At 60.6% G+C, this 21,781-nt stretch overlaps 1 protein-coding gene across 1 annotated transcript in view; it reads left to right on the top strand.

Annotated features, from left to right (window-relative positions):
• HDAC4 (histone deacetylase 4) overlaps positions 1 to 21,781 on the top strand; it is a 243,137-nt gene that overhangs the window by 212,519 nt on the left and 8,837 nt on the right. Inside the window, exons 18-23 of the mRNA XM_082841226.1 lie at positions 1,062 to 1,117; positions 2,718 to 2,805; positions 4,472 to 4,591; positions 5,318 to 5,415; positions 14,540 to 14,658; positions 16,009 to 16,142. Coding sequence (XP_082697352.1) covers positions 1,062 to 1,117; positions 2,718 to 2,805; positions 4,472 to 4,591; positions 5,318 to 5,415; positions 14,540 to 14,658; positions 16,009 to 16,142 — 615 coding nt within the window. The remainder of the gene's footprint in view (positions 1 to 1,061; positions 1,118 to 2,717; positions 2,806 to 4,471; positions 4,592 to 5,317; positions 5,416 to 14,539; positions 14,659 to 16,008; positions 16,143 to 21,781) is intronic.

The following is a 21,781-nucleotide window of genomic DNA, read 5'->3' as shown; positions in this document are numbered from 1 at the left end:
TTCTTCGGGGCACTGACATGGAGCTTCCTTTTCCCTGCAAACGTGTGTGCCCGGGCCTCCTCCTGCTACCGTACCCAAAGGTCACCCACCATCGCTGCCCGCCGCCGCTCAGCTCTCAGCTCCGCGGGAAGGGCACAGAGCCTTGGGGTTGCTATGCAAAGGCCCCCTGGGCATGGGACCCCTGGGGCCCACGTCCCCATGCAGAACCGCAGCGCTGGGTCCTGTGCAGGAGAGGGGAGATAGTTGGCAGCGCCAAGCGTGCCGAGGCGGGGCTCCCACTAAGTGTGCCCCCCCCCGTCCCCCCCTGAGCTGGTCTCTGCAGCCGGCTGGGTACACTTCCCACACCCGGTCAGCATGGTCCACGACCCATGGGTCTGTGTTACAGACCTTGATCGCACGGCTTCCTGCGCTTGTGAGACCCAGGGTGCCGGTCTAAACCGTTTTTATTATGGTGGCTGCAGGATGGTTTGCAGATGGTTCTTTTAAAGCATAAGTGACTCAGGGGTCCTAAGCAGGGGTGGGGGCTGAAGCTCCTCTCCAGCCTCTGAGAGTTTCTTTCTAAGCGTTAGTGATTGTTTTCTGCGTCGCTCAGTCCCCTGGGAACTGAGCTGCACTGACAGCAGAGAGATTCACGTTAAGGCCAAACTAGGGCACAGCATCTGTGCAGCGGCCGAGCCTTCTCCGTTTCATCTGCGTCCAGGGCTCCCGTCAAGTTGCTTCCTGGGGAGGCTGGTTACGATCAGAGGGGGGCCGCGGTGCCCCTTCCACTCCTACCCTGCTTCCCCAGCTGAGCAGCTCCCAGCCTTGCCAGCAGGCTGTCAAAGATAGAAAATCAGGGACGGACTCACCTTTTATCTTAGTAATTTGTGATAACCAGCAGGGCTCGTTCAGAGAAGGGACCTAGATGTCTTTGAAGTGCTCACAGCCAGCCCTGTATCCTGCCCTACGTCTGTGCGCCCGCAAGGCAGCTGGAAACCGTGTCCTCACGCACACTCTGCCTTTTCTCACTGACCTGAAACCAATCTTTTGTCCCCATGTCTCCTTTTTGGTGTCGCGCGTAGAATGGCTTTGCCGTGGTCCGCCCCCCAGGACACCATGCGGAGGAGAGCACGCCCATGTAAGTACACACACGGTCACTCTCGGGCAGGGGACTTGCGGCATTCTCGAGCCTGCCCGTGCACGGTCCCCGAGAGGCCGGTCCAGCAGGGCGTAACCGTACGTGCAGCTCGAGTTGGTTAGGGTTGGTCCCGGTGAAGAGATGCAGGGGCGGCGCGTGGAGGTGTGCAGAATGGGAGGCCGTGTGTGCAGAAGCGAGTCCAGAGGAGTCGTCTCGTCAGGCCTGGGAGAGGGAACTTCAGCTGCCCCAGAAGGAGTTCTCGTGGTGCTTCCTTGTTCTAGAGCTTTACCAGTCAGGCCTCTCAGGTCTGCTCACGTGTGGCCTTCCAGCTGACCTGCTCACGGCTTGGCACCGCGAGGCTGAAGTCCCAAGGTCATGACCACAGGGGGCAGCTCTCTGGCCTGTGTTTCGGGTTGTAGACACCCCGACTGTGCACACGAGAAGCTGGCCGAGGTGGCGGGGTTGACGTGCGGATTCAGGGTCCATCCTGGTCGAGGAGAAGCCGCCCGGGGGCAGCCACAGGACTTGACCCGGGCAGTTGTGCATGGAGTGGACGCAGAAAACCCTCAGCGAGCGTGATGTCTGGGGCTCGCCCTCGGGCCCCGCGACAGCAGACACCATGTTGTGGGTCGTCAGGACGAGGGGACGGGCGGTGGCTGGGGGAAGGAGCGCTGGTTTGTCGGCTGGTGAAGCACGGATGGTGCAGACAGAGCTGTGGGGAGAAGCAGGAAGCGCGGGGGCAGTGCTGGACCGGGAGCCTGGCTTTCAGCCAACGGGCGGCGGAGCCCGTCGGCCGCCTCGAATCCCCAGTGAGGGTGTCGGGGCCGGGCTTCAGGAAGGGACCCTCCACCGTAAAGGGAGCTGTCGTCACCACCGTGCGGTCACTCCCTGGCCCGGAACAGTCCACGTGACCGAGGGGCGGGCGCTGATTGTAGCATTTCGCTGAGGTCACCTTTCTAATTCGACTCTGAGCTGTCAGATATCCTGAAGGGTGGGCGCAGATGGACCGAGATGGAATATGGAGGGACACGTCCGTGGAGGCTCTTAGAGACGCACAGTTCGGCCCTGGGGCCAGCGCGGCCAGAGAGGCGGTGGCTGCTGGGACGCGAGGCTTCCCGCCGGGCAGCCTACAGCCCGAAAACAGACCCACCCGGGCTTCTCATTTTCTTTGGTGATTCAGGCAAAGGGAAATTCAGGTTCGGGAGATTTTCATTTTCACTTGACTCACTTTCTCAGCTCGTTTTTCCCGTTCTCTCAGAGACCCTCTAGAATCACTGTTATACATCTTAGACTATGGAAGGACGCGCAGTGAGAAAGTCTAGTGAGTAACTCCCGTGTTCTGTGGGCCTCAGTGCCTCTGACAGGTCGGTCAGTGCGTGTTCTGGGAGACGTCCTGGGGGCATAAAGTGAGATGCACTCTCTCACCCTGGGAGCGCTGGCGGCCTGGACCGTGTGTGTGGGTCAGTGATCAGCATCAGTTAACGTTTCCAAACCGCCTTCTTAGACCCTCGTGGGATTCTAGAATGTTCTATCGCACGTTGAATAAAAACTAATCAGAGCCCGGAATTTGTCTCTATTTCTCCTGATTCTCACCTGCCAGGGGGTTCTGCTACTTCAATTCCGTGGCTGTCGCAGCCAAGCTTCTCCAGCAGAGGTTGAGTGTGACCAAGACCCTCGTGGTGGACTGGGTGAGTGGCCCGTCCTTGTCTCCCCCGCGGACGGTGGGAGGCGGAGGCGAGCTTTTCCATCTCCACTGGCCATGGGATTTGGGGGCCTTACCTTTCTGGAAACTACCTCAAAGGTGCAGAAAGTAAAAGCCCAAACCTGTTAGGAGTCTGTCTGACAGCTTCAACCAGCCGATCCTGCCAATAACCCGGCTCCTGAAGGGTCTAGAAATAGGCCTGTGGTCGAGGGCAGCAGCCGAAGGGCAATCCTTGCAAAACCTCGCTGGGAGGCGGGAGTGCGGGAAGGGGTGGAGCCTGGGCCTCGACAGGGATCAAGGGTGTGGCCCGCCCTCCCCGAGCCAGCGCCGCAGCTTTGCATCACTGTCACTCCCAGTGTAAAGGCCCTCCCTGCTTCTGCAGAGGGGAGCCAGTTTACACTGGTTTAACCTCCTTCCCATTTTCCCATGGGAGGGGCCACATCTGACAATCCCACTGCCTCAAAGGTAAACTCTATGAAAAACGCTATAGAATAACTGAACTCCAAAAATAGGTATATGGAGTCTTATGCTGGACATGGGGATTCTAGGTGTTCACTTTTTTCTTCTTTTTTAAGCCGTATATGGAGGGGGCAGGGGGAACATTCTCTTTGGTATTTAAGATTTATTTCATCATTTTTTCTAGTTAAAAAGATCAGGTACATTGGGTGGGATTATCTTTTATGCTGCGAAGTCCTTCTCCTTTGGGAAAAGAAACACCAAAACACAGCCCAGGACACCCCCAAGCTCCGGGCGGCGGGCACTGGTCAAGGGGCCCTTGGGTGCCACGGCCGCACAGCGTGGACTGCGGAGCCCAGTGTTCACACAGCCGGTGCCTTGGCCCCAGGGGGCCCTTCCCTTAGCGCCCCTTGTGGAGCAGTCAGAGATGCTGGGCACGTATAACAGCTGAGTGCTGGAGAAGGTGGCCGTGCCTGAAGCACTGTGGAAAGTGGGTGATCCGTCTGGTGCTGTCGCAGAACCGCGTGTACGGTCTCCGCTGTCACGTGGAACAGCGCACAGTGGTGTGTGAGTGCCAAGGCCCTGGTGTGCGCCCCTCGGCGGCGGTGGGCCTCAGTGGGATCCAGCTGGCTCCTCACTTGCAGCTGTCTTTCCACTTTTCTATAATGAGCACAGAGAGCTCTCATAAATAGGGTAAGGATTCTAAGCAGTTCCCCGGGGTTTAAAATCACAGACTCGTGTGCGGCCCTCAAGCGTGCACGCTGCATGCAGCGGGCCACCCGCTTGTGTGGTTTCAACACGTGGTCACTGTGATTCGGAGAAGCGGTTCATCGTTCCTGTTTGGGCCCTGGCACCCCCATCGCTCCACCCCGGGGACGGTCTCCCGTGTACCCCAGGGTCCGGTGCGGAGCAGGTGAGCGGCCGTGGTCAGCGACCTCCCCGGCCCTCACCCGCCAGGCTGTGACAAGAAATTAATCAAATGACTTTGCCTGGAAAATCGCGGCCTCCGGGGAAGCTGAGACACCCGCCAAACCTGCCCCATGGGGTGCCGCGCGGGCGAGGAGGATGCCACCTGGGGCCTCTTCCTTCTCTTCCCAGGGCCCCAAGGGCCCCGAGCTACGGGGCTCATCAGCCAGGGCCTGAGGGCACCTGCGCTGAGTCAGCCCCCACCCCTGACCACCCCCCCACCCTTCCAGGACGTGCACCATGGGAACGGGACCCAGCAGGCCTTCTACAGTGACCCCAGCGTGCTGTACATCTCGCTGCACCGCTACGACGACGGGAACTTCTTCCCGGGCAGCGGGGCACCTGACGAGGTGAGCGGGGCTCCATCCCGTGCTGGGCCTTGGAGGGGGCGTGAGAACAGGTGTGGCCACACCTGCAACGCAGAGCAAGGGCTCCCAGCGGGGATGGGGGGCAGCTGTCAGCCTCGATTCCATCACGTGTGCCCACATGGGCTTTATCTTGTTCCAAGTAAAGATGGAAAACAGGAGAGCATCCTGGTTCTAATCCAAACAGACTGCAGGATTTATGAACGGGTGGGAGTGGGGTGCCCTTGTCCTGCAGGAGACGCTGCTGTGTGCAGTCACAACGCATCTCCAAGGCACGCCTTTCGTCCTGTCCCTTGGGCGGGGGCCGTCCTCTCGCCTGTCCGGTGCCACACAGTGGGCCCCGGAGTGTCAGGATCCTGTGGGACACCCCGATGCCCCAGCAGAGCCCCACACTCTGAACAAAGAGGCCCCGACAGTGGGGAATCCCACCCAAGGAAAAAGGATCGTCTGCCTCTGGGTCTCCTTCTGGGAAGGAAGTTGGGAAGGACAGCCTTGCTCGCAGGGCCCTGTGGGCGCACATTGCTGGCCCCTCCCCTGGGCAGGGCAGCCCCACACGCTCCACCCGTGGAGGGGGACGGGGGCCCTGCCTCTGAAAATGCTCCATCGTAGAAGGCAGTGTGTCGGGACCTTGGGGACCCGGGCGGGCTAGGGGCGCACCGGCAGGGCCGCCGGGGTCATGGTCTGTGACGCTCATCTCTCTCCCCCATGCAGGTGGGCACGGGGCCCGGCGTGGGCTTCAACGTCAACATGGCTTTCACCGGCGGCCTTGACCCCCCCATGGGAGACGCAGAGTACTTGGCGGCCTTCAGGTAAGAGTCCTGGCTTCCTGCCCCATGGGGCATTTGGGGAACAATCGGGAATTCCCCGACGGTGGCTCCAGCTCTTGCGGGGTTTACTGTTTTCCTGACCTTCATCTTCCTTCGTGAGCAAGGCCCCCACCCGCCCCCCGCCCCCCGCCCGACACGGTCCCCGGGCAGGGCCCGCAGTGCCGTGAGCACGCGCCCGCAGGGACCAACCTTTCTGTCTCTGTGTTTTGGAGGAACGGGCTCTGGGGCTTCTCCCAGTTTGCTCTTTAAGCCAAAGGTGGCATCTTCAAGTCTGTCTTCTCACCTTCTGTCTGCAGTGTTCCTGTCTTGTGCATTAAATGAAAAACAGGAATCTGTCTCGCGTCTTAACAGTAAGAAAGTGATGGAGACCGAGGCAAGGTGTCAGAAAGTGTTAGGTTAATGAAAAGCGGGTGTTCGAATCTGAATGGGCTCATAATCTCCTAATTTTTCTTCCACAAAACCTTTTGTGAGATAATGGGAAACAGAAATAAATATCCCTCCTTTATCGACATAAAAATCGAGAGACGACTCCCCATTCATCCCGGTTCCTTCACGTTATGCGGGGCCGGTAGACTCCGGCTGCAGGGTGATGTTGTAAAACACAGTGTTTGCCTTTGTCATCAAATGGTGATTTCTGCTTTGATCTGGGCCGGATTGAAGGGATTCCTGTGGCCAGAAGCGGGTGCTCAGAGCATAGGTTTCCTTCTCCTGCTGGAGGAGGAGCAGGTGGCCCGCGGGTCGGCACCTGCCCCAGTGCGGGTCCCAGGGGCCCTCGGGAGGAGGGGAGCTCTGTTCGGTGGCGAAGCCGACAGACCTTCAGTCTTTGTTGAAAGCACCGTGTCTGCACCAGGCGTTGGAATCCCGTGAAGCTTCCAGAGGACTTTTCTCCCTTTTCTCTTTGACTACGTGCTCTTCCTTTCCTGCATGCAGGCGTGTGTGGTGTGTGTATGTGTGATGCCCACGCCTCTGTGTGGACACGTGTGCGCCTGTGTTGTGTGTGTGTGTCTGTGGGTGCGTGTGCACGTGTGCGTGTAAGCACAAGTGTGTCGTGTCTGGCGGGTGAGATTCCAGCAAAGGACACACCCGTAAAAGTTTGGCCGAGGACCCTGCCTCGTGCTGGGGCGCGGGGGGCAGCAGAGGTCATGGGTCATGTGACCCCTCGCAGCGTCTGCTTCCCTCATCTGGAAACTGGGTCCTGGTCCCCGGCCTCCGGGTGGGTGTCCGGGTCTGGTGAGGCAAAGGCCTGGCCCCAAGGGTGGCTCGGCCGACATGAGGCCTCTTCCCCAACCGCTTAGTTCATAGAAATAACGGCTCGATGATGAAACTGGTCTGTGCAAATAGGAGTCCATCACCTCCTTAGAAGGCCTGCCCCGGTCATCGCCTGGACCGCTTTTTCCTCTGATCTCAGTGGTTTCATTTTGTTGTTTGTTCTTCCTCTTGATCAGACGTAATGTAATGTTGACATTTGCCCTCCCTTATTTAGGGGAGAAGGACTCCCCCAAACGGATACCACATCTGAAAGCTGCTCATGTACATAGTTAAGTATCAGCTTCAGGAAATCTGAACCCACCATCACTGGCCGGGGTTGTCACTGCCTGTCCTGAGATGCCCTCCGGCCACCAGCACGTTGTCACCTCCCCCAGGAGAACCGGCCCTCTTAGGGGGCTTCCTTAGAGGTAAAGGGTCCGTGTAAGAGGCATAGATAGAGCCCGAGTGAACTCTGGGGCCTCGGGGGACCCAGTGTCGCTGAATTCTGGTGAAGGCAGAGAAGGCGGGGCTTTCTTTAAACTGTGGATTAGAGCGATAAAAACGGTGGTTCTCTCTTCCTTCAGGCCAGGTTCCGACTGGATCAGCCCCCAGGGCCTGTCTCAGTGTGCACTGGGCACTCTGATCGGGGTGGAAAGGCCCGCACCCGGCCCAGCGGGCAGGCGAGGCAGGTCCTGGAGTCCCCCCACCCCGCCACCCCGCCAGCTTTGAGATGGACCTTTCACTCTGAGTCTCTGTTGACATTCCGTTTTAGTCTTCTGCCAGGCATGTACACGATGACGCCCTATCAAATGAACTTTGTAAAGCTCAGATAGCCTCTTTGAAAAGGAAAATTGTTTCAGGATTTTTTTTTTATTGATTTTAATGTAAAGTAGCACTTTGAAGTTTACGATTTATGGTTCCCTGGGCATCGATCGATGGGGGAGGGAGGGTCAGGATCCGTTTTCCCTCCTTCTGCCCCGCTCCCCGGGGGCCCCAGGCCAGGCAGGCAGCACCTCGTGCTCAGACCCACGCCTGCCTCGTTGCATTTCAGGAGATCAAGCCCGAGATGAAGAAGAGATAAGAAAATTGCCCCTAATGAAATCCAGAGGCAGCCGCACTTTCTCCTGGGCTTGGAGACTTGTAGGAGAAAAGGGAACCTTAATTCAAACCAGCCAGGCCAGCGGCTTTGAAGTTTGCTGAGCAGGGCTGAGGCCTCCGGGCCAGGAGATAATGATGCACTTTTCTTAACCCCTCACTTACCTGCCGCCTGGCAGTGCAGAGATGGAGCTGGGATTGTTCGTGCTCTTAGGTCGTAGTTTGGGTTTAAATGCGATATCATAAAGGTTATCGGAGATGGCGGTGAAGCTGGATATTCGAGAGTGGAAGCTTTAATCTCTTAGTGAGTGCGAGTTGCCTTTAAACTGAGCAGCTGGGCAGGTTCATTTCACTTAACCTGACCTTTCCAGCCTGGCACGAAGGTCGAGGCTCTTTTGTTTCTTACGTAAGGTATGTTTTGGGTTTTTTTAAGTTTTTCTGTTGTGCTAAAATATATATAAAACATACTGTTTGAACCACATGCAAGTGTACAGTTTGGTGGCACTGGCTGCATTCACGATGGCGTATCTGTTCCAGAAATGTTGTGCCCCGAGGGCCCAGCGCTCACTGCTATGAAGATACTGACTTGAAAACTGCTAGAGGCGATTCTATATCTCTTTAAGGGCATCCACGTCTTTTCCTATGTAGAGAGTTTGAGGACATTCTGCAGTGATTTTAGAAGCAAAAAAATATTAGCTAAAAACTCAGAGTTTTGCAATCCCGTGTTCAGCAAGCCGTCACTGTACCTGCATAAAAGGGGGCACACACAGTACCGTCCTCGTGGGTGGCAGGGCCCCGAGCAGGTGAGGCGAGCATGTGATGATGGAGGGGGACTCACACCTGCCCGCAGGTGAGGGAGCTTCCCGGCCAGGCCCCGGAGGAAGAGCCGGCATGGGGTGTCGGAGAGGGTGACGCGCCCGCAGGAGCAGGCCTGACGGTGGAACCCGCCTGCCTGACCCCGACGGTTCTGGAGCCTTCGAGGGCCTGGCCAGCACGGTCACCAGCAGTCTCGCAGCAGCTCGGTGACAGGCTCGGTCCTGGGAGTGGGGGGACCACGCTGGGTCGCCTAGGCGAGCCCAGGAAGGTTGAGGGCACCTGGCCGGGACGGGGAGTAGGGCGGGGGGTCCAGCAAGGTCTCAGGTCACTGGCGTGGGAGGAGGGTGGGCACGCCAGGAGGAGCGGGCTCCAGGTGGGGCTCGGGACCCTCAGCCTTAGCAGATTTTCACGCAGAAAGCCGGAAAGCGTTCCCAGTGTGGCAGCTGGGCGGACACTGGCAACCCAGGAAGGACAGCCTTGGGGGGGGATGGGGCGGGGACAGAATGTGCTGGGTGCGGAGCGAAAGTGTTGTGGGGAGAAGAGACAGCGAAGACTGCGCTTCCCAGCACCTGGTTGGGGAACAGGAGCTGGGGGTGCAGGCAGGCAGGTGAGCATCCCCGTGGGGCGGCGGGAGAGGTCCGGGAGGTGCCTGGTGGGTCACCCCCCGTCGAGGTCCCGCCCGGCCCTGCAGAGACCCGCTCCTCAGGCTGGGGTGGGTCGCAGGCCCCTCGGCAGGCTCACCGCCTCTGGCATTCGTTCCCGGGGCACATGAAGGGAAGGAGTGCCGAGTGCTGGGGGACTAAGGGAGCAGTGGGGGGGGGGCTGCGTGCTCTGAGAGCCTCCGTGCCACCTGTGTGAAGGCCCGAGGATGGTGCCTGGCGGTGGTGGGAGGCTGGGCAGGCACGGGGCCTCCTGGGGGGCGACGGGAGGGACCTGGAGTGCAGGGGCGGGAGGGGGCCAGGGTACGTTAGGGTCGGGAGTAGGCATGCACCCACCCCCCCTCCAGGAGGCTGCAGGGGCAGGGGGAGGAGCGTCCCCACCTCAGCAGGTGGCGGCGGGGCGAGCCGAGTGCGAGGAGACCCGCGGCCTGTGGGGCAGCAGCTCCGGAGTGGGAGGGGGGCCGTGGGCAAGGGCGGCCGGGCCTAGAGGGGCAGGAGCGGGGACGGCGTCCACTGTGGACGGGTTTCAGCCTGCCCGCCAGGTCCAGCTCTGTTCCGACAGGCCGTGGCATCGCCGTCCGGGCGGCCAGGCCCGGGCCGCTGAGTTCCCGTCATCACCGTCTTTGTTCTGATTCTGACTCGCAGCAGAGTTCGGCTGCTGGACGAGCAGGTGCTCCAGACACTCGCCAGGCGGTCCTGGTGGAGAGGGGTCTTGAAGGGACGCGGGGGACCCCAAAGCAGGGAGGCTCAGAGGCCACGCCCACCGTGCAGGTGTGCGGAGATCCCAGATCCCAGAGGGAACACACCTGCCCTCGCCCTGGCCCTGAAAGCAAGAACCTGCACAACGTACAGCAAAAGGAAGTTCTCAACGATCAGAATGCTGTGATTATTGCAACTGTGTTGTCAGGTACCACCCAGGCCACAGCCTCCTGTAAAGCCACCGCTGGTAGCCTCTGCCTGGTGCTTCCAGCTCACGGGCGCTCTCCCGGCTGGGGATGCATAACTGCGAGACCAGCCAAAAGCACGGCAGTGAGGGAGGAGGCCTGTGTGGGTGAAGCTTCCAGGGGCCAGTGTGTGTGGACCATGCCTCCGGGGCGCTTGGAGGGGCAGCAGGGACCCAGGGGCAGCGACCCGGCCTGAACCCCGGCTCCGGTGGAGGCCCCGGCGTGGGTGAGCACAGCCCCCAAAGACAGCGCCTCGGCCCGCTGGCCCCGCCAGGCTGTGCCCCCAGTGCGTGCGGACCACAGGTGCGGTGGGTTTTGTGCAGGGCCCTGGTTGGGGGATGAATCGAAAGTTCCTTTCTTTCTAGAAGTTGAAGCAGATTATTGAATCAGCTCTTGCGTTTAGATTCCACTGTGAGTTTTGGAGATGGCGTGTTGGTACGCCCCATAATCTGATCACCTGAGGTTATAGGGTGGCTTGTAAGAAACGATTCTGGGAGCTGTAAGCGCCCCATAGCACCACCTGGCACTGCCACCTTCCTGGAGCGGCCCAGCCTGCCCCTCAGCGGACGCCCAGCCCAGCTTTTCCCCGTGGCAACCTGGCCGCAGGTGTGGCCCGGCCGGCGAGCTAAGGACAGAGGGGCGGGCACAGTGTGGTGTCCGGAGCAGAGGCCCCAGGATCGGGCCCAGAGGAGGCCTCAGGAGGGCGACGGGCAGCTGCACATGTGGGTTGCACGGCTCTGCCCACCTGAGCTCCACCCCCGGCATGAGCCCCAGGGGTGCAGAGGCTCTGGGACACACGCTGCTCGTCCCTACAACCATCTCCTCCCCGCTTTCCCACTCGGAGGGCTGCACCCGGCCACCTCTTCTCCCGGGGATTGGCGCATTCGCCTCCTTGTGAGCGGACGATCAGCGGTCTGCTACCCTGGGAAGCTCCCAGCCCACCCCTCTCTGCCCTCGGTTGCCCTGCAGAAGGCCACAGGGGACCCCATGGACACACTCACCTTAAAGCAGTGGTTTGAGAGAAGGCCTCCAGCAAATACTCACATCTTCTTATTTTCAGGCTAAGCTGTCCCTTAGAATGTCATTCTAGAAATAAAATGTAAGGCCAGTTTCCCATTTCTTCTGCAGAGCCTAGTAATCGGTGGTGCGCTTTCAGCTTCCCTCCGGCATGAGGGTCCTGGGTGGGCGATGCTGCAGGGTTTAGAAGGCAGGCCGGTGGGATTGTCCAGAGGGCCGCCGTCAGCCCTCTTCTCACCTGCAAGGAGGCCAAGTCCCGTCGAGGGGAGGTGACATTTGTCGGGGCTCAGGGCTCACTGAAAATCAGTGCTGGAGACCCACTCGCCACACGCCTGGCATACAGCACCATTTCAGATTTTCTTACTTTAGCAAGTGTTTGGGATTACAACCTAGAGGGTCCCAAATCAGGAAAAGGCAGTGAGTATGTGTGTACACGTACATCAGCTGTCTCAGCTGCTTACGCTCGTGCCTGACGATGTACCCACACCTGCCACCCTGCACACACACACACACACACACACACACACACACACACACACACACACCCTACCACACACCCACACATGGGATCAACTGTGCTTTACAATTCGTTATGATTGGCTTTGGGGTGAAGCCATACACCAAGCACAGACACCAGAGACCCTCTTGGTATTAACTTCCTTTAATGATGATTCTAACAGGGCTGTTTTTTTAACTTTGTGGGGGGATTAGAAATGCAATAGCTCAGCGATACTTCAAAGCAGAGAACTAAAGCCCCCCCAACGTGAACTTGCTTCAAAACGGCTGCCGGAGCTCCTGGTGAATGAGCTGGTGTCTGCATTGAGATGTCTGCGGTTTTCATTGAAAAACGGTCTTGGCTTTAAAATCCATACCGAGACCACGGCTGAAACTGGCCTCTGGCCTGAAGACAAAGTTTATGTGACAAGAACTTCATTAAAATAATTGAAAACCAGCCTCCCTGGAATGATGGAGGTCCTTGTGGAGGAGCTCCGCCAGGTCCTCACGGGCGGACGGTGGCCTGTACCTTTGGGAAGACAGACCACATCTGCTGGGCGTGGAGATGAAAGAGGACAGTTCTTCCTGGATCCCCGAGGCATTCTCTTCCTCCTCCCTGCCTGGACCAGGAATTTCCCCACTTCCGCCCCCGTGGCAGGATTGTTAACACGTACTCCAGGCCTGCTCTGACCCAGATGCTGTGTTTAAAAGACAGCACTCTTCTCTACTTCGTGTTTACAGATTCTGGGAACGTTTGTGACAGCGTCCCAGTGGCACAGAGAAACATTAAAAGCTGGGGCTGTTGTCATGCGTGGTAGAACTTTACCAGAGTTGTAATGACAGAAGTCTGGAGCGAGGTTGGCAAACTGCAGCCCATGGGCCGAGTCCCAGCATGTGGTTTTTGTTTTTGCGGTACGCGGGCCTCTCACTGTTGTGGCCTCTCCCGTGCAGAGCACAGGCTCCAGATGCGCAGGCTCAGTGGCTATGGCTCACGGGCCCAGCCGCCCTGCGGCATGTGGGATCTTCCCAGACCGGGGCACGAACCCGTGTCCCCTGCATCGGCAGGTGGACTCTCAACCACCCAGCATGTGTTTTTTAAGTAAAGTTTTATTGGAACACAGCCACGGCGATGTGCTCACGCATCATGTGAGGCTGCTTTCCCGTGACAAGGGTGGTGTTGAGACCACGTGGCCCAAAGACGGAAATACTCTCTAGCTCTTGGCAGGAACGCTTTCCAGCCCCTGGTCTAGAGTCACACGCCGTGTCCCTGGGCCCCCAAAGCAGGGTGTGGTCCCTGAGGCACAGAGCCTGGGTCCTTTGAAGCTGCTTTTATCGGCTGTGCAGAGACAGTTCCGGAGGAAACTGAACTGGGTGCAGCCTCAGAAGAAAGAAAAATAAAAGCAGGGAGATGTCGAAAGGCCCACCTGGGCCGTGGCTCCCTCGCTCCAGAGGCGGGTTTCTTGGTGGGCGAAGTGCCAGGCGTGTGGTCGGTGCGGGTCTTCATGGCAGAGACTCGACCAGCGCCTGACCCACCGCAGGACAGACGTTCCCTGGGAGGCGCCCCTGGGGTCTCCCAGCACCAGGTGGTGCATGGTCCCTGGAGCCGGGCCGGGGCGCCCTGGCTCCGCACATGGATCCTGCAGAGAAGGACGGCTGGGTCTTCACCTGTGTGTGGCTCTCTGGGGCTCTCGGCCCTTCCACCACCTGAAATCAGAGCAATTCCTCAACAGGGTTGCATTCAGAATACCTCCTGGATGGAGAAACATTCAGTCTTTTGAGCATTTTGTTTCTTCGGTCCAAGTTGTCTTCTGGGGTTGACTTTGCCAGCGTAAGTGGCAGCCTCACCCTTTAGTAAAAGCTGAACAAGAACCCGTGGGAGCTTTCACGGGCCGCCGTGCACCCTGTGGCCGTGGCGCTCTCTGGAGTTCGGCACGTGGCGGGGACCGTCAGCCGTGCCCAGTGCGCTGACGCCCTCTCACGCGGGCCTCTGAAGACCTGGGGTGGGAGGGGGCCTCAGAGGTGACGAGCTGGGCTCCCGTGCCGGGGAAGCTGCGGGACAAGGGCAGCCTCTCTGTGCAGTGGCTCAGGGCAGCAGGCAGGGCTTTCCGACACGCGGTGCGATGCCCGGGCTCCTCCGGCCAGGGATGGGGGCCGAGTCGACAGAGGCTGCCAGCGCCGGCAGCCACGTGGCCCCTGCTTGGCCTGCCCTGGAGCCCAGGCCCCGCGCCGTGATCTGCCCACCCCACCCGCGTGGGGCAGGAAGGAGACGGGAAGTCAGGAATGGTTTTCCAGACGCAGTGAAGCCGGCTCAGGGCACAGACACGAGCGCTTGACTTGCCGGGGGTCTCTCCAGTCTCAGCCAAAGCGTGACTTACAGAACGAGCCGGTGCAGTTAGGCTGTGAGCTGGGGGCGCAGGGGCATCGTGTTCACAACGCTTTCCCCCCGCCTTTCAGGTAGACCCTTCCGCTTGTTTCCCGAATGTAACTTAACCGCTGAGCTTCTCTGTGTTTAGATTTCTAATCGGTCAGTCCTCTTAAGTTTGGTTATCGGTTTTCCCTTTAGAGATTCTGTGTTAGATTTCTTTTAATTAGCCTAACACGTCCCCCTGGCCCACGAGCAGTGGGTCTTTGGTCAGTCGTCCGTAGCCGCGGTGTGGCCTGGTGGGGGGGAGGGGGCAGTGGAAGGAGAGCCCCCACTCAGCCACGCAGCCCTGCGTCCCCGGTGCTGGGCGGTGACCTCGAGGCCCTGACGGCTGGCCTTGGTGGCCGTCCAGTCCCCTCCCCAGCTGCGTCCTCGGCTGATGCTGTGTCACCTCCTCCCGCCCTCCGCAGAACTGTGGTCATGCCGATCGCCAACGAGTTTGCCCCAGATGTGGTGCTGGTGTCGTCGGGCTTCGACGCCGTGGAGGGCCACCCCACGCCCCTCGGAGGCTACAACCTCTCCGCCAAATGTAAGTCGGGTTTGCGGGTGACCAAGAGCATGGGGCGGGGGGTGCTGCTGTTTCGGGGATCAGACATCAGAGGCGCTGGGCACGCCAGGCTTCCTCTTTAGTGGCAGCGGAAGGAAACTCCATTTTACATCTCACCAAAAGCACAACGCCGGCGCCCCCACAGAACGCGGGGTGAACAGCCCACGTAGACCGGGAAGCCGCCGCGGGGGGCTCTGCCCAGAGGTCGTGCTGGCGTGAGGTTGTACAGCCCGCCAGCGCGGGGCCCGCGTGCTGGTGCTGTCAGCCGGCGGCCGGGTCCACAGCGCTCCTGAGAGACCTGTCCTCCCACGTGGGGTGGGGGGTGGGGAGGGAGACCCTCAAACCCGGGAAGACAGGTGTAGCCGGCAGCCCGTTTAGGGGGTCGCAGTGGTCCAGGTGCCTGGGGCTCTTCCGGGGCTCCTAGACGCGGCGCTGGTGACTCACGCGAGGCCCGGGGGGCCCTGTGCTGGCCGTCAGTGCAGATGGCGAAGGAGAGCCTGTCCCTCACCCCGCACGGGGAGAGCGTGGGTCTGTGGAGGAGAACGACGGAAACAAAGGGCAGCCTCTCGGAGTCCACCGCCCGGGGGTGGGGGGGCGAGGGGCTGACGAGGTGACCGGGCCGAGGGCAGAAGTACCAGGGAGGAGAGCCCGACGTCGGGCCCGCTCTGCCGCCGGCCAGCCTGTGACGGGGCTAGTCCCGCAGCCTCGTTCTCCCTGGCTCCCTAGTAAACGTCAGACTGTTCTGGCCGAGGGTGGTAATATCGTTACCCATCGGGCGTTTTCTGCCGGGGGAGGATGACGTGGGTGCGGTGGAAGGACTGCGGCTATCGATGAAAGCCAGGTATCCCAGACGCGGATGTACGAGAGCCCTGGAGGGGCACACGTGGTGCTGATGTGTGAGCTGGTGCTCACTCACACGCATGTGCTGGCACGTCGGCTGCCCAGAAGCCCCCGGGCTCCGGGGTGGACGTGGCTGTGCCTAGCAGCTGCCTGCTCTGCTCTTGCCTCCTGGCCTCCGCTGTTCCAGCAGGAGAGAGATGAGGGGCTCCCCCCGGGGTCCTCCCCGCTCCCAAACGGGATGGTTTGCGGCGTCGTGAAATCAAAGCTCCGAAATTGTAATTCCTATTCCCAAGGAGATCAGAAAGAATCCCGAACCCAAATTCTTCAATGAACGGATTACAGTCCTGCCTGGCTTCTATCAGGTGTCTCCGTGTGCCAGCCCCTGGGTCTCTGCAGCGTGATGTGATGCACTCCTGGACGCTTTGATCCACTGCCAGGGGTCGGCGCCACGGCCCGGCCTTGCCCTCGACTTGGATCCCGTTTCCCTTGCAGGTTTCGGGTACCTGACGAAGCAGCTGATGGGCTTGGCTGGCGGCCGGATCGTTCTGGCGCTGGAGGGGGGCCACGACCTCACAGCCATTTGCGACGCCTCGGAAGCCTGCGTCTCTGCTTTGCTGGGAAACGAGGTAGGAGGACAGGAGACGGCGGCTCGGGGCCCACGCGGCTCGGGGCCCACGCGGCTCGGGGCCCACGCGGCTCGGGGCCGGGGCTGCCCTGCTCATCTGTCCCCGCGGTGTTCGCGCTCTCTGCCACCCACACCTAGGAGGACTGTCACCCGCCTGACCAGACCATCCAGTTGTGGCCACAAGGAGGTGGGGAGAAAGGCAGAACCCGTTTCAAAGGCAGAACCCATTTCTCTTGGGAAGACGGTTCAGGATCTGTCTTTCAAAGGCACTCAGCTTCACGTGTGGGTTACGGGGAGATCGCCTTCACTGGTGTCCTGCTCGTGGACGGTCGGGTCTCTGGGGCGTTCTAAGGCAAGTTCTGGGGGAGGAGTCACCACGCCACCTCGGGGGCCGGGGCGTGGGGCCCCGATTCACCGTGGCTCTCCTGCTGCTCTGACCCTCGGGAGACGCCCAGGGCTGGGCTCGGCACTGTGGCCTGACGGCCCGGGCTCAGGGGGTCGGGTCTGGACCAGGAGGGAGCACTTCTCAGGGTTCGAGGGAGGGCGGGCCACTGGGAGCATTCCAGCCCAGAGCGCCGTGCGGTCCGGCCGGGGCTTCTCACGCCCACCGGTACTCCTGGTGGAGGAAGCCTCCCAGCCGCGGGGAGACGGGACAGGGCGGGCGAGGTGCTGCCGGGGTTGCTGCTGGGAACCTGAAGTTCGTGACGGGCCTGATTTGTAGGTTCCACCTTGAATTTCAGAAATGTGCTCTTCCTGAAACTTTAAATCCATCCATGGCCTTTGGACGTGGGGTCATATACCAACCTCTTGACCCCATCAAAGGAGCCTGGGAGGTGCCCGCCCGCCCGCCCACGGCGTGGCTTTCTCCTGCTGCGTGCTGTGGTGTCACCGTGAAGGCCCAAGGAGAGAGCCGCTGGTGTTCGGGCAGCGCGGGCCAAGGGCCCTGGGCCACCGGCCCAGCCTGCAGCAGGGAGGTGCCCGGGGCCCAAGCTCTCCAGACACAGAGGGCCTCGTGGGGGGCTCCGGGCCCACGCGGGGACACCCAGAGACAGCTGTGAGCCCTGCTCTCGTGCCACCCCTGGGACTCACCTCCCTCACCCCATCAGGCGAAGCGGGGCTTCTCCAGGTTCGCAAAGCGCAGGGACGCTCTCCCAGCAGGGTCAGGGTTACCTGGTGCCCAGTGGGGGTGGCCGAGTCCAGCCCTAGGACAGGTGTGTGCTTTCTGGAACAGCACCACCGATGGCCGAGCTCAGGGGCGGACGGGGAGGGCTGGACCCCGGCACAGAGGCCGAGAGTAGGACCCGCGGCCAGAGTCGCAGGCCCGGCTCCCTGTGAGGCACTGCCTGTGCGGCCACCTGCCCGTGGCTGTCCACAGCCTGGGCTCACGATGAAAGAGGACAAGGCATTAAAACAACAAACAAACAAACAACCACAAGATCTGAGCACTGTGAACACAGGAGATTCCTGATGCCCGAGCCCCATAGTGAGAGCCCGGCCGTCAGCGCTGGACAAGTGGGGACACGGGCCGGAGCTCACGGGCTCCCTGGCCGTCCACTAGGACAGGCCTCTGGCTGGCAACGGGGGTGTGGGCAGTGGGCTCCGGTGGGCGGGCACCCGGGATGGCTCCGTTTTCCCCTGACAACCTTTGTGTGTCATGGATGGTGTTCATTTTAACCTAAGTCACAGGTCCTGGACCCAAGGTCCTGGTGGCATCTCTCCTTCCCGGTCGGCTGGTTAGCCACATGCATGAATGTTCCCCAGCAAATACCCGTTTGCTTCCCAAAGCGTCCACGGCTTTTCACCTTTCCTCTCGTCGTTTAAAGCAATCTCCCCCGTAAATTTTACCAGTAGAAGGCAACTGGTTTATATACTCAAACCATCCTGAAGCCCTGAAGCCTTCTGATTTTTAGAGCCAGTTATTTTAAAATAACAATAGAGAACCTGGCTTTCAACTAGGCCCGTTCCTGCACTTCTAGCAGGAAAATGTTCTTTTACTGAAACACATCAAAAAGCAGGACGCGCTAGTTTTATCAAGGTCTCTTAAAAATCTTTTTAATGCCGGGAAGTTGGACGGCGCTTCACCCCTCTGCCCCGCGGCCTTTGATGATGCTGATAACGGGGCAGCCAGCTGCGGACGGTGGCCTGTGCTGGGCGCGCCCGCCCCCGGAGCCGGCCGCCCGCCGGGGGACAGCAGAGGGGCCCCTGCGGGGCTGGGGCTGAAGGTCGGCCTTGCTCCCAGAGTCACTATGTTGGGTAGTTTGAGCTTCAAGCCATTTGCAACCCTCAGTGACAGTGACAGTGAAATGTCACTTACTCAAAGTGCGTGGTGCGTGCAGACCTGCGGGGAGCCCGCTGAGCAGGGCCCAGGGAGGGGCCCTGGGCAGGTGGGTAGTCACTTCTGCCGTTACATGTCACCCCCAAGGGGAGGTTTCTTTGGGGCCAGTTCTCTGTTTAATCGTGTGGCTTTTCAGGGATAAATGCCACCCTTTCATTCAGCCCAAGTTCATGATCAGTGGAGAAGGTTACGGGGGGCCAGGTGACCCGCAGCCTTGGGGAAGAGGCTTTCACGCAGGAATGTCTCTCCTTTGTCACGTCATCATGCTCTGTGAGGGTGCGGAGGGCGGCAGCAGTAGCTGCGTAGTAGACGGGGGCTGCGGAGCCCATGGTCTGCTTCCAGCCCGCCAGGCTTCTCCTCCCTCATTCGCTCCAGCTCACTGGCGCACACCTCACCCAGTGGCCGCCTGCGGGGTGCATGGGCCCAGGTGCATGGCCCAGGTGCGTGGCCCAGGTGAGGGCAGTGAGCCGCCTCCCCTCTCCGCCTAGTCTCCCAGACCCGAGCTCACCAATGTTCAGAAGCTGGGCCCGAGCCCCTGTCCTTAAAAGTCGAGGGAGCCGTGCCCACAGGGGGCTGGCCATCACGGTCACGGGGAGTAGGGGTGAGGCGCTGACTGCCCGGCCCAGCAGCAGGGCAGCTCCCAGGGCCGCTGAGCTCCGGCCTGTGTCCCCACTTGTCCAGCGCTGACGGCCGGGCTCTCACTATGGGGCTCGGGCATCAGGAAACTCCTCTGTTCACAGTGCTTGGCCCTTGTGGTTGTTTGGTTTTGTTTTTTTTAATGCCTTGTCCTCTTTCAAGAGGATTTCAGCAGTGACAAAAATACCAGTGAGACAGACCTCGGGCCAGCAGTGGGCTGGCCGGAGGTCAGTGCAAGGACACAGAGGATGTTCTCTGCAGTGGGGGAGGGAACCCGGGCCTGTGACCCCCTCAGCTATGGGGGCAGGGCTGACGCATCTCGGAAAGTGTCGTGAACATTTGGTCACTAGACTAAGTCGGCCGTGGCACCCAGCGGCTTCCCCGGAGCGTGACGGCGGAGCAGGCCGCCCACCACACCAGTCGAGTTTCCAGGCCAGAGCCTGCGCTGCATCGGGGGTGTGGGCCGCCTGTCCCCTGGTTGGCTCCCCTGCCTCTCCCACAGGACGGGCGCTCGCCCCTTGAGAAGCTGCCCTGCGCCCTCTGCAGGCGAGGGCCCCCCCCACCGGGAGGGGTGCCCGCCTCACCGCAGCCCCCCTGCAGGGACAGAGGAGCTGGGGGGAGGGGCCTGAACCTGCCTCCCGAGCCCTGGGGATGTCATCCTGGGTCCACGCCCTCCACTGTCCACTGAGTCTCAGTCCTTTCACCCCTTATTGAAAGGAGTCACAACCTTTAGCCCCTTATGGTTTATTTTTGCTGTTTAAACACTGTGTTGAGAACCAACCTGACCAGTTCCATAAACCTTTGCATTTTCACTAGAAGGGCTGTGAGAACATGATGCCGACTGGTCCCAGATAATTGCCGAGTCTGGCAGTGTCACCAGATGCAGTTCAAAGTGCCGAGGCCGTGGAGCCTGAACCGGCAGACGGGCACCGCACCCACCTCCCAGCCCTGCAGGAACCCCAAGGCGGGCGCCTCTAGGGGGAGGCTGTCACCGCTGGGCCCCGGCTGGCGCTGTGCTTCCTGAGTGCCCACGGGAGAGCTCGGGCTGGTGGGCAGCTGGCGGTCACTGAAGCCACCGGGAGTGAGCAGGCGGGGCCCCCGGCCGCTCCCGAGGGGAGCCAGCAGGAAGGCTGGGACTGAGGCTGAGGGCAGAGGACTGGGGCGGAAGAGGAGGACCGGAAACAGACCTTGGGCAACAGCCCTGGTGAGACCGCGGAAACGGCCACAGAGAGGAGGGGAGATATGGGCGCGCAGGTAGGGACGGCCCACAGGTCCCGTCTGCTCTGACTCTCACGTGGGAGAGAGTTTGCAGGTGCGTCTGTCCGGAGGGTCCGCAGACACAGAGGAGAGCAGGTCAGCAGAGCCGGCCTGCGGGCAGTGGGTGTGGGTCAGCTGGAGAGCTACAGGGGGCCCTGCTAGACATCTTCTGTCTCCTTAAGAAGAAAGGAGGGCAGGGGCACCTGCTGGAGTGGCCGGGGGCCTGAACCTGGAGCGGGGCTGTGAGATGCGGGAAGGTTACTGCTGGGCTGGGACTGCGGCTGTGTGGCTGCCCGGAGGGGCTCTGAGGGGGCGAGGGGGCGTGTGCAGCTGAGGACAGGGGCCTGGGCCTACATCATCTCACAGTTTCCTGGCCGGCCCAGATACTCCCAGCAAAGTGGAGTTCTGTGTATTCTGAAAAACACAAACTCTGGCCTCGCTTCCTCCGGGATATCCTAAGCACTGTTTTCTTTGGTGCTGTAACCTCGAGATTCTTCCCACTTGCGGTGTGGGCCCTTGTAAACTACAGAGCAGGAAGCCACCTCCACACCTGCTACGACCAGCGCAGCCCCAGGCTGTGTCCGATCCAAGGGTGCAGGGCTTTCTCGCCCTGGAGCTCGGACGTTCCCCCGAGTGTTTTCTCGCCACTTCCCCCGAGGCCGGCTTCTTAAAGGTTGAGCTTAGGATACGCCTCCTTTCCAGTTTGGTTCTGACGTCCAACACACGAGGTACACGTGCCACAGGGCGGCTGAGGGCTCCCTGTCCGTCACTCGGGACACGACGTTGTCCACAGCCGGCCCCCTCTTCTCTCCCAGGGGAGGCCCGCGAAGGTTCCCCAGCTTGGCGCCTTCCAGACAAGGCGGACGTGCGAGGGCACACGGCCCGGCTCTCTGAGCTCACGCGGCCTGGACCAGACTTCCCACCAGCTCCTTCTGGCCGAGCAGGGCTGCGGCCACCTGTTTGCTCTCCATCTGGGGCTGCTGGACGCCTCTCTGTCCTTCAGATCTCCCCGCAAGCTGCCCGCCTCTCTGCTCCGCGTCACTCTGCGGCCCCCACCCCGCTCAGCGCGCCTGACCTCCTCTCCCCACCCCTTCCCTGCCGTCTCCACTCGGGCCCCTGCATGAGCATCGCCACCCACCCCCGCCCGCCCCACAGACCCGGGACCCTGCTCTGTGTTTCCCACTAGAAAGACGCTCTGTGAGGCCGGGGGGAGGTTTGTCTGTTTTGTTCCCTGTTGGTTCTTACTGGGCTGCTCAGTAATATCTATTAAATGAAAGAATAAAATCCCAGGCAGTAGGGGATTTTGATATTTTGAGATGTGAATTCTCCCCGCTTCCCGGACGTTTTGTTGTAAGTCAAGGCTGGGAGCGTGCGAAGCCCCGGGGCCGGCTGGAGACAAGGGGCCGCCGTGG

This window comes from Leucopleurus acutus, assembly GCF_964270905.1.
Source record: "Leucopleurus acutus genome assembly, chromosome: 6".
Classification (NCBI taxonomy): Eukaryota; Metazoa; Chordata; class Mammalia; order Artiodactyla; family Delphinidae; genus Leucopleurus; species Leucopleurus acutus.
The sequence above is the reverse complement of the archived record's forward strand: the minus strand, read 5'-3'. Positions and strand labels throughout refer to the sequence as shown.